The sequence below is a fragment of the Triticum aestivum genome, chromosome 2A, assembly GCF_018294505.1.
Source record: "Triticum aestivum cultivar Chinese Spring chromosome 2A, IWGSC CS RefSeq v2.1, whole genome shotgun sequence".
Taxonomy (NCBI): Eukaryota; Viridiplantae; Streptophyta; class Magnoliopsida; order Poales; family Poaceae; genus Triticum; species Triticum aestivum.
In genome coordinates this window covers 541,265,540-541,276,202 of record NC_057797.1, presented here as the reverse complement: position 1 = coordinate 541,276,202, position 10,663 = coordinate 541,265,540, and the positions used below count along the sequence as shown (strand labels likewise).

Genomic DNA, 10,663 nt, shown 5'->3' with positions numbered 1-10,663 from the left:
ACAGAAACCACAAACTTAATTAGCAGCCAAACCTCCATCACAAACCTCCCATGCATGGCTCGCGCAGGTCCATGTATTATCTTAACCTAATCCGAATGCCACTCGTTAGTGGAACAATCGCCCATGGCCATCCGTCTCCTTCCACTACCTTGTTATTTCCTTAATCTCTTTCGCGGCGTTCTTCCTTTAGTTTGTCCGGCTCTTCAGCATAATGCGGCTAGTTTAAGCTGGCAGATGAGATGGGGGTTTTGAAGGACTCCAAATTGCACTAGAATAGCTTGTGTTCGTGCGATCTTAATTCGGTCAGAGCATGCCTTGATCAAAAGGTACAAAATATTTTGGAGATATATACCAAAAAATGAAAAATAAATTATCTTTGCACCCCTTCTTGGGGAGCTACTTTGCTTTAGAAGGAAAATGCTGACCAACTGGCTTTAGCACTGTTTGGTGTCTCATATATGTTTAATCGTACCAATAGTTGGTTTTCTATGGATTCATAGCATGTTTAATCATGCAAATGCTGTGGTTGGGTTTTTATGTACCATTTGGTTCACTTGAAAAATCTGAAATAACAAAAAAAAACTATACAATCCAATAGTCATTTTTTTCACGAGGAAATCCAATAGTCACTGTGATGCACGTAACCATTTTTTATTAAAGAGCAACGCAAGTTCAAAGCAACGAAAATTCAAGCCAAGCTCAAGAGCTTTTTCAGACTCGTATATTTTAACACTTAACACCAACTGTTTGTGATGCCTACCCGAAGTCCACTCACCAGTGAAGGACAGCCATTCAAAACAGAGCAGAACAAGGGGGGTGGTGATAAAAAATGACTTCGTGTTTATTATCTTATCCATCCAATCCAATTCTTTTTGGCATCCCTCCAAAGGGAAAGTCCCAGTCAGCTTCTGGTTTTATAATCAGTGTCAACGTAAAAGCTCAGCCGGGTGAAAGGATTGCCCTAATTGGCACATTTAAGGTCGTATAAATCACCATCAAGTTTGACCGCCTGTTTTATTTTTCTGCGGCCAGAGGACTCGGCAGCAGTGAGCTATGAAGACGACACGCACGTACTCTACGCACTAGGGATACGGATACCCAACTCTGCAGACCTGCTCGGGCAGCCTTCAGCTTTTCTTTTGCGGCCGGTTTTGCTCAGGCGACCGTCTCACTTTTCAGCCCTCGAATTGAGAACCTCCAGGCCGAAATTTGATTGGCTGATGGCTGACAATGAATTTCGCCCGAGTCCTAAAATATTTGATGCTGACAATGAATTTCGCCTGTGTTGAGATCGCCTGGATCGATCCCACCAAACCCAAACCTTCCATAGTGGTACCCAAATTTAAACCAAGAGGATATGAACCTGGTATTGCACCTTCCCTCGCCCACTCAGTTGCTGTCATCTCAGTTCCTCCGTTCGCTTACAATTGGCATCGAATTCGATCAAACATTTCCGAGAGCATCCGGTGAAACACTGATGCAGTTACCATGAGCAGCAAGGGATCCGAACCTGATCAGACAGGATCCTCAATGCAGCTGGTGGATGGTGGCAACATGAGCTACCCATGTCCAGCTGATCCCAGCAGCAGGATCTTTGACTGGCACAAGTGATTGACCAGTACTTGAAGCTAAGATGACTAGACTGCAATGATGTAGCACTTTGCAGCATGATTCCTACACACCACTCATGCATGCAGTCAGTGCACAAGAAAGGCGTAACAGATTGGGCGGCAGATTAGTTTGTTTGTTTAGGCACAGTGGTACGTGGCTAGCTAGTGCTTGCACCATGCTGCAGCATGGAACAGCAGCAGCTTTGCAAGTGGTTTCCTTATAACCATTAAAAAGGTGATAACAGGAGGCGAGGTGGTGACACCATGCGTAACCGGAACTGAACCCGATCGCCCCCAGTTGGGCAAAGCCCCCAACAACCACCTGCATCGGCCGAATGCTAGTGCCGTCCGTTCGTGCAGTGCGGTGCCCAATCACCCCTTCTGCAACCAAAAGCTAGTGGCGTCTGCGCGGGGCCACATGTCCGGTCATATCTGTATATATGTGTGCAGCGCCCTGTGCCTGCATTGGACTGCTCAGAGCAACACATTTAACACTTGCAAACTGTACAGAGAAGGCATGGAGAGGGAGATTGGTCCAGAGTATGAGCTGAACGAGATAGATGGCGGCACGTTGCATGGCTCTGTGGGGAGCAGGCTCTCCCTGTTCGCCAGGGAGTTCAAGTGGAGAAGCAGCAGCTGGCATAGCAGCAGCGCCTTGAGGCTCCCCAACAATTGCTATGGCAGCAGCTTTGTCATCGACCCCAATGGAAGGTACGTCCGTAAGATAGTGCTTAGAAGCCAGATAGTGCTGAAAAAGATGATCCAAATGTTGCATTCAAAATCAATGACTATTAACTGAGTGCTGGCCGATTAGAGAAGCTCTGCATGAGAACGATGAGAGATGCATACCATGCAGAGGCATGGAAGCATGGAGCTAGCTAGGCAGCCATGATTCTTGATGTTGAACGTGCTCTGCTCTGCTCTGCTGCAGATGGTACAGGATGTGGTCGAACATGATGTTCCTCTGGTCCATCTACTCCGTCTTCTACACCCCCTTCGCCTTCTGCTTCTTCCGGGGCATCCCCGAGCACCTGCTGGACCTCGAGTGCGTGCAGCTCATCTTCCTCGCCGACGTCGCCGTCCACTTCTTCCTCGCCTACCGTGACCCTCACACCCACCGGGTGGTCTACGACCAGCAGAGGATCGCGCTACGGTCAGAGCCTCTCACAATGAACTCAAGACGGAATGACATGTTTCTGAATTTCTGAAAGTGTTCTTGCCTTTTCAGCTACATCAAGGGCAGCTTCGCTCTCGACATGCTCGGATGCTTCCCCTGGGACGCAGTCTACAAGGTAAATTAACTTGGTTCACAATCTCAAGAACCAGTCCGATCAACATTTCTGCATCGGAAAGAATGAAAAAGAAGTTGATACACACACGAGACACCATGAGTCCATGACACCATTGCTGGCTCCTTGCGTGATCAGTTTACGGGGAGGATGGAGGTGGTGAGGTACCTGGTGTGGCTGCGGCTGTACAGGGCGAGGAAGATCCAGGGCTTCTTCAAGAAGATGGAGAAGGACATCCGCATCAGCTACCTCTTCACGCGGATCGCGAAGCTGGCCACCGTGGAGCTCTACTGCACGCACACCGCCGCCTGCGTCTTCTACTACCTCGCCACCACGCTGCCCCCGGCGCGCGAGGGGGGCACCTGGATCGGGAGCCTCGCCATGGGCGACCAGAGCTACATCAACTTCAGGAAGGTCGACCTGCTCACCCGCTACATCACCTCCCTCTACCTCGCCATCGTCACCATGGCCACAGTCGGTAATAAGCATTCTCGACGCCATGCATGCCCCATGTCGGTTGCAGTTCTTGATCTGACACAAGAAAAAAACATGTGCAGGCTATGGTGATGTGCATGCGGTGAACCCGAGGGAGATGGTGTTCATCGTGGTGTACGTCTCCTTCAGCATGCTGCTCGGCGCCTACCTCATCGGGAACATGACGGCGCTCATCGTCAAGGGGTCCAGGACCGAGCGGTTCCGGGACAAGATGACGGAGCTCATCAGGTACATGAACAGAAACCGGCTGTGCAGCGACATCAGCTCCCAGGTGAAGGCGCACCTGCTGCTGCAGTACGAGAGCAGCTACAAGAGAGACAGGATCATCGACGACATACCCGCCGCGGTCCGATCCAAGGTGCTGTTCAGGGCTTCAGGCTAGTTTTTCTCTGACCAAATAAATTTTCTTTTTGGAGCAACTTTAATCAGTTTGAGCATTTTGTTTTAAACTTCTCCCAGACACTGTACCTGGAAACGGTCTCAAAAGTGCACCTGTTCAGAGGATGCTCAGAAGACTTCCTGAGCCAGATTGTAAGAACTTGAGTAGACTCATGCTTGTCTCACTGCAGTTTATCTCAGGTGGACAATTCATCTAACTCTTCAGTTGATGGTTTCAGGTGGTTAAAATACAGGAAGAATTCTTCCTCCCCGGGGAAGTTATTTTGGAGCAAGGCACTGTAGTGGATCAGATATACATTGTGGCACATGGATGTCTGGTACTACTTTTCACTGAATTTTTCTCCATAAACCAAGAGAAAACACAACTCTGCTGTATTACTGACCTTCACCTATCATGTCCCATGTGATCTTACAGGAAGAGTTCGCCGCCGCCGGAGAAGGCGGATCAGAAGAGATCGTCTCAGAGCTGCTGCCCTACGACATAGTCGGCGACGTCGCCGTGATCTGCAACACTCGACAGCCATACACAGTTAGAGTCAGTGAACTCTGCAGCCTCTTGAGAATTGACAAGCAGTCCCTGACTAGCATCTTGCAAATGTACCTCAAGGATAGCCGTCAGATACTGAGCAACCTACTCAAGGTACATCCTAATTTAGCAGTAGAATCATAGTAAATGTTAGCATTTCGACGCAAAAAGATTGGCGGTACTGAAGCATTTCTTCTGCAGGGGAAACGAACAGAGTCAAAGGGGAAGCAACTAGAATCAGATATCACATACCTTATAGCAAAGCAAGAAGCTGACATGGTCCTTGGAGTCAACAATGCTGCCTACCATGGAGATTTGTTTCGGTTGAAAGGCTTGATCGGTGCAGGAGCAGATCCGAGTAAACCGGATTACGACGGGAGGACCTCCTTGGTACGTGAACCTTTGCAGATCAATCATCAGTCAAATTACTACAGGAGTTCCACATGCTAACTAGTACTACTAAAAGTTAACTGCAAAAATTATCAGTCAAGATTCTATTTGCACAGTAACAACTCTTCAACTTTTCCCACATCTTTTCCTTGCAGCATGTGGCTGCATCAAGAGGATACGAAGATATCGTCAGGTTCCTTATCCAGCGAGGAGCAAACGTCAACAGCATAGGTGCGGTTTCCTTTTTCTTTTTCTATTTACAGAAGCAGTTCAAAACAGTAGTATGAAGCAACTAACACACACATCTGAAAATGCAGATAAGTCTGGGAAGTCGCCGCTGCTGCAAGCGGTGAAATCAGGGCACGAGAGGATCATCTCGCTGCTGGTGGCGCACGGCGCGGCGCTGAACCTGGAGGACGCAGGAGGCTACCTGTGCAGGGTGGTCGCCCAGGGCAAGATCGACCTGCTGAGGAGGCTGCTCAGGTTCGGCATCGACCCCAACTGCAGGAACTACGACCGGAGGACGCCGCTCCACGTAGCCGCCAGCGAGGGCCTGCACCTCGTCGCTGGGATGCTGGTGGAGTTTGGTGCTGACCTTGTGGCCGCAGACAGGTGGGGCAACACCCCGCTCGACGAAGCACAACGGTGCGGCTGCAAGCCGCTGGTGAGGATCCTGGAGCAGGCTAGAGCTGCTGCTGCTGCCGATCATTAGGTTCATCAAACCATTTGGCTGTAGTTCATGTAGGCTAGGGGTAGGAACTATTATTGGCAATCCAATATTCTTTCTGAGAGCATCTATCACGGATTCATTTCAAAGAGAAGTAGCACTCCAGATGCCATCGCAAAGATGTGTATCCAGTGTGAGAGTAACAATGGCAGGCAGAGCAAACGGATGGCATGTCAATTCACTAACCAACCATTTAATTACTAGAGAGGTGGGTTTTCACGCTCAACAATCCATCAAAACTACTCCATCTGTTCCTAAATATAAGTCTTTGTAGAGATTTCATTATGAACCACATACAGATGTATATAGATGCATTTTAGAGTGAAGATTCACTTATTTTACTCTGTATGTAGTCCATAGTGAAATCTATACAAAGACTTATAGTATTTAGGAACGGAGGGAGTAGAAAGCAACAGATGGCCTACTCATACTACTACCAACATAGTACAGTACTACCCGCACTATGTCCCCTCAGATGATTTTGATTTGAAACGGTGTCAAAATTCAAAAAAAGGAGCACCACATTGGGATGTTTGAACCCAAGCCAACGGCCTGTACAAAGCCACCTCCTGTCCCCATCACCAGCCAAAATCCTAACATGTCACCAAGATAACGCAACAGCGGAGCAAACAGCATCGTTGGGAAATGAGAGATTTCCCATGGTTCAAGCATCACCAGTCACCACCATCACGAGTCGGAAGCTTTCATCATCACCGCTATATCGAGTCAGAAGCTTTCGTCGTGGCTTTGTAGCTGCAACCAGGGCACATGTAGTCCTCGATTCCGTTCGCCATCTCAGTAGTCACGCCAACACACTTGCCGTGGAACCACCTCTGACAGTGGTCGCAGCCAATCCATAGGTGCCCGTCGTTAGCGCTGTAGATCTCGTCGCAACCGGCACACTTGGTTATAGCTTGATCCTCGCCGCCCCCACCCTCTTTGCCACCATCCTCCTCCTTGAGCATTGGCCGGTCCTCCATTACCTTCCAGCTGTTGAAATTGGCGTAGTAATCTTCCTTGGGCATCGGCAGGGCCGGTGTCACCGGCTTGCAGTTAGAAGTGAATTGGTTTGGTGGCTGGAATGGGATGCAGAATGAGTGATAATTGATAAAGCCTGTGTTTGATATGTACAACAAATAAGGAATGTCGTGTGGTCAGCGCATGTTAACCTGGGAGCTGGACTTATTTTTCCTGCTGCCGTTGGGGGTCTGTGCTTGCCTCTCATAGCTTCCTGTCACAGCTTCATAGACAGTGGGAAGACGATTGATCAACCTGAAGAGCTGTTCCCTGCAACCAAAATACAAGTGCCACTTCAGCACCATTATCAAACTCCATGATAGCAATCAGTACTTCGTTCCAAACTAAACACCGTACTCCGGATACACCTATCTAGGCTGGCATAGAAATGACATGCATCACAAAACAAGCTCCGTTCAGAAGCAAGAACGTAAAGGAGAACCAATGCCACATAGGTTCAGAACCCAGCACTATCATTGCAACTTTAGAAGACAGCAGCAGTTCATTAAGTAGGTATGATGGTTTATCTCAAGAAGTTGCACAAATCTGTCAGCATGAGTTGAAGTGAAAAGCACATTGGTCCTCCAAGTTTGGTTCTTAGACAAGAACAAGCAGGAGGAATGTTGCCCATCTTACCTAAAGAAGGCCAAGTTTAAAAAACACATTACATCTAGCCCATTTTTGCCGAAGACAAAATGAATGGCTTGAAATGATAATGACAATACTGCAATCTATGCACCATAAAAAATGTGAAACTGTTGCAAAATTATCCGACAATCATGACATATACTACCTCCGTTCCTAAATATAAGACATTTTAGAGACTTGTACAGAGGGAGTAGAAGATACTTTAGGGGATATAAATACAATTGAAAATGTAAATGATGAAGCATTCGTCGATTGAACTTAGAACATCACTATAGACAGTAAGAAATGCTTAAATACTGATGATTTCTTGAAATATACAGCAAGCTAGATAAGAATATCAGTACTGATACTTTCCACCAAATATAACATCCTCAGTACTGCTCCACTTACCATTTTGATCAGCTTTTTTCTTTGTTCAGACATCATTCAATTAGTAGAGGTTTATATTCAACTAGTGAAAATATTCAAATATTTATCAGAACACTCTGCACTTGTTGGGTTACAAGAATTGTAAAGAGGTGTATGCACCTAACAACTAATTCTAGGCTCTATGAGAAATAAGAAGGTAAAAGGGAGAAAAGGCATTTAAAAAAATAAGGTCCATTATCTGAGTGAATTATGACAAAGATTAGCAAAAGGACCTAAGACTCACAGATTTACATACATTACAAATTCACATTGAGATATTTCCAAATGAAAATGAAATGAAATGTATGACACGGTGCTGAACGTCTTTGTGCATAGTAAGTTGTAGTAGCAAGCAAAGTATGGACTATATCATGCAATACATTCAACACATAGAATGTCCTGCTTGGAAAAGAAATTGATTGTAAAAGAAAAGAAGAAATATAGCGTTTGCAGTAAAGAAAAGCAGCATACCTGCCAGCTCTGTCAAATGAGACACGACCCGCGTGGTAAAATGCTATGGACATTAACCATGCATCACTATGAATAGCTATCATAGATAGCCAAACTTTCTTGGGTGTAACATCACGAGCAAAGTTTATCCCACATACTGGCTCAGGAAGTTGAACAGGAACCTCCTCAGGTAGTTGACTCACTTCCCAGGTCCCATCAGGCAGTCCAACGAGGCACAAGGCCTTCTCGTCTGGCAAATAAAGGGTCATCACAAGTCAGAGTTGTGCCTACGAAGATGACAACTTTGTTCATTCCACAAGTAACCCAGAAAACGACATGACACAAAATGAGCATGCTAGTGCATGCAGTATCATTAATTTAATGAAAACCCACAAGCACATACAAGCTGATGCCGACACAGAGTACAGCAACACTACGCATTTTGCAGTGACACCCAACTACTGACAGAGGCAATTGGGAATTCGGGACTTCCAATTCTGCAGCACAATCCTTTGGCCACTCAAAGCTCAACAGGCCATTTCAATTTACCCGCATTGTTAGTATTCATGGCAATTTCTCCAATTTACAGCTGAATATAAGCAAAAGTGATGGTTAAATGTTCTGGTAGCGCAATCAGATAAGGCATACAGAATTTCCATTGCACCATATTATCACCAAACTCGTAATTCTCCCCTGATTTGACTCCCCAAATTTTAAATTTGACTCATCACTCATTAGCAAATTCGTTCCATCGGAGACTACCGGAATTACTTCATCAATCATTCCACTGGTAATGCAACGAAAACTGCCAATATTATGGAATCAGCAACTACATCGAGCATCACGAGGCAATCAAATAACGTCAGTGAAACTACATATTATTATTAACCTTGGGGTTGCCTATGTACATATTTCTACCTGCTAATAGATGGAAACCACAAATTCCATCTCCCCCAAAATCAACATCAGAAGAAGTAAGGAAACTCACCGGGGTCGCACTGCTGGTAGAACTCCTCCACATCTGCGGACCAATAAACAAATAAAACCAACCATCAGCGTGAAAAAACCCCGCACCAAAATCCACGCCAGAGAGGGGGGAGGGGGGACCTTCGGTGAGGGCCTTCACAATGCCGGCGCGGCGGCCGCGGTAGTGCCCGAAGACGAACTCCGGGGAGTGCCCGTTCGGGTGGACGGCAGGCGAGAGGATGCCGTCGGCCATCGCCGCCACACAGTGCGCGGCCAGCCGGAAATAGGGTTTTGATGGTGGAGGGGGAGGGGATTCCACTACTTGACCAATCAGAAGGAGCAGAGAAGCCGGGTGATTTATTACGTTCGTGGCTTCGCGAGAAAGCCGCAATTTGAGATTTTGAAGGTTGGCGAAGTGGGGCCGGGTGGAGATCATGAGTCCCCCATCTTTACGCCTGACTGTGAAGTCAGCTGTATTATTTTAACACAGTACCACGCAAGCACTCATATATACTAGTATGCGTGCACGCGCAATGCGCGCCTTTACACTATAGAGTGATTTTTGCAAAAATAAGACATAAAAATGCCGAAGAAATGATTCAAGACATATGACCATCGTGCATCTACGGACTATGTAATTTGCACAAAATTTGGGGTACCTATTGCAGAAAATACATAAATAAACTCAGATACATATGAACCCACTTCAAAAAACACAATTTTGAATGACAAAAGAATCTTAAAAAGTATATATGAACTCACTTCAGAAAACAAATTTCCAAATGACAAAAAAATCTGGAAAAAGTTGCACTCCTTCGTCTCCCTCCATGTTCTGTGTGATCATAGAAAGTTTTGCGGAAAAACAACTTTCTTTACATGTGCAAAAAGAGGAAGAAAACATGTCTTGAAACGCTATTTCGAAGCACCAATATTTGTTTTTTATGCGGCGGCAAAATAAAAAGATATGTTTTTCCGTTTTTGTTCCCTGCGCATATTTTGTGAAGATGTGTGCATTTTTTTTGCAATTCTTGATGTTTTAAAACATATTTAAAATGCATTTAGAAAAATGGATTCATATATACTCCCTCTGTCTTGAGTCATTTATCTTGAGACGGAGGGAGTACATAGTTTCAGATAGTGCGTACCTTACCTATTGCTATGTTTATTGTATAGCATTTACTACAGCAATCCACCCAGAAATACACGCGAGGCAGTGAGGCCATGTACGTGCTCGATGCACTGGTTTGATTTGTTTACTTTATTGTTTTTTATCGTTCTACTTTTTACCTCCTGTCAGACTATGTGGTACAGGCCCCACTTGTTTCTCCTTTCAGTCAGGCCATGTACTCCAGCGATGTGAATATGGCATGGTCACTCTGTTTGCTCCAACGAATTAACATGCATTGGATCCCTTACTCAAGTGCTAACCTGTAGATGTATCTGGAACGACCCATATAACACCCAATTTTACTGTAGCAGCGAATCCCTGCAATATAAGCCGTTGGATGGAGCCCAATGAACGGCCAGAAATGCATTTCAATGTGTGAATTCAAACATTCAAAACTGGTACACTATATAGTAGTATAGATATATACTATAATTCAAGTCTGTATTCATTTTACAACAAAGTATTTCGCTGCGTGCACATACAACAAAGCAGCCTATAAGGACACAAGATCAAATGTGAAAGAAGTCGGGCAATGATGTTATTAAAATTAATATATTTTTTTGAGAAAGA

General features: G+C 45.6%; 2 protein-coding genes across 2 annotated transcripts; one reads left to right on the top strand and one right to left on the bottom strand.

The window, feature by feature from the left end:
* Nucleotides 1–2,103: 2,103 nt before the first annotated feature.
* On the top strand, nt 2,104–5,605 carry LOC123189318 (potassium channel KOR2-like). The gene is made up of 11 exons (XM_044601712.1): nt 2,104–2,321; nt 2,542–2,763; nt 2,839–2,902; nt 3,038–3,377; nt 3,457–3,752; nt 3,854–3,925; nt 4,012–4,110; nt 4,209–4,433; nt 4,521–4,709; nt 4,865–4,940; nt 5,027–5,605. The coding sequence occupies exons 1-11, from the start codon at nt 2,128–2,130 to the stop codon at nt 5,419–5,421; spliced, it is 2,172 nt and encodes a 723-aa protein (XP_044457647.1). The 5' UTR covers nt 2,104–2,127; the 3' UTR covers nt 5,422–5,605.
* An 8-nt stretch (nt 5,606–5,613) lies between these two features.
* LOC123189319 (PHD finger protein ALFIN-LIKE 4) lies at nt 5,614–9,304 on the bottom strand. Its single transcript, XM_044601713.1, has 5 exons — nt 9,067–9,304; nt 8,948–8,980; nt 7,981–8,209; nt 6,606–6,723; nt 5,614–6,512 (listed from the first exon to the last, which is right to left on the bottom strand). Exons 1-5 carry the CDS (start codon nt 9,176–9,178, stop codon nt 6,153–6,155), a joined length of 852 nt encoding a protein of 283 aa, XP_044457648.1. The 5' UTR covers nt 9,179–9,304; the 3' UTR covers nt 5,614–6,152.
* Between the last annotated feature and the right edge of the window lie 1,359 nt (nt 9,305–10,663).

Excerpts from the sequence above, each read along its gene's own strand:
- LOC123189318 (XM_044601712.1), top strand. The coding sequence starts at position 2,128 with ATGGAGAGGGAGATTGGTCCAGAGTATGAGCTGAACGAGATAGATGGC. Across the intron at positions 3,378-3,456 it reads CGTCACCATGGCCACAGTCG|GCTATGGTGATGTGCATGCG; the intron begins GTAATAAGCATT and ends AAACATGTGCAG. Across the intron at positions 4,710-4,864 it reads ACGACGGGAGGACCTCCTTG|CATGTGGCTGCATCAAGAGG; the intron begins GTACGTGAACCT and ends TTTTCCTTGCAG.
- LOC123189319 (XM_044601713.1), bottom strand. The coding sequence starts at position 9,178 with ATGGCCGACGGCATCCTCTCGCCTGCCGTCCACCCGAACGGGCACTCC. Across the intron at positions 8,210-8,947 it reads CTACCAGCAGTGCGACCCCG|ACGAGAAGGCCTTGTGCCTC; the intron begins GTGAGTTTCCTT and ends TTTATTTGCCAG. Across the intron at positions 6,513-6,605 it reads AAAATAAGTCCAGCTCCCAG|CCACCAAACCAATTCACTTC; the intron begins GTTAACATGCGC and ends ATCCCATTCCAG.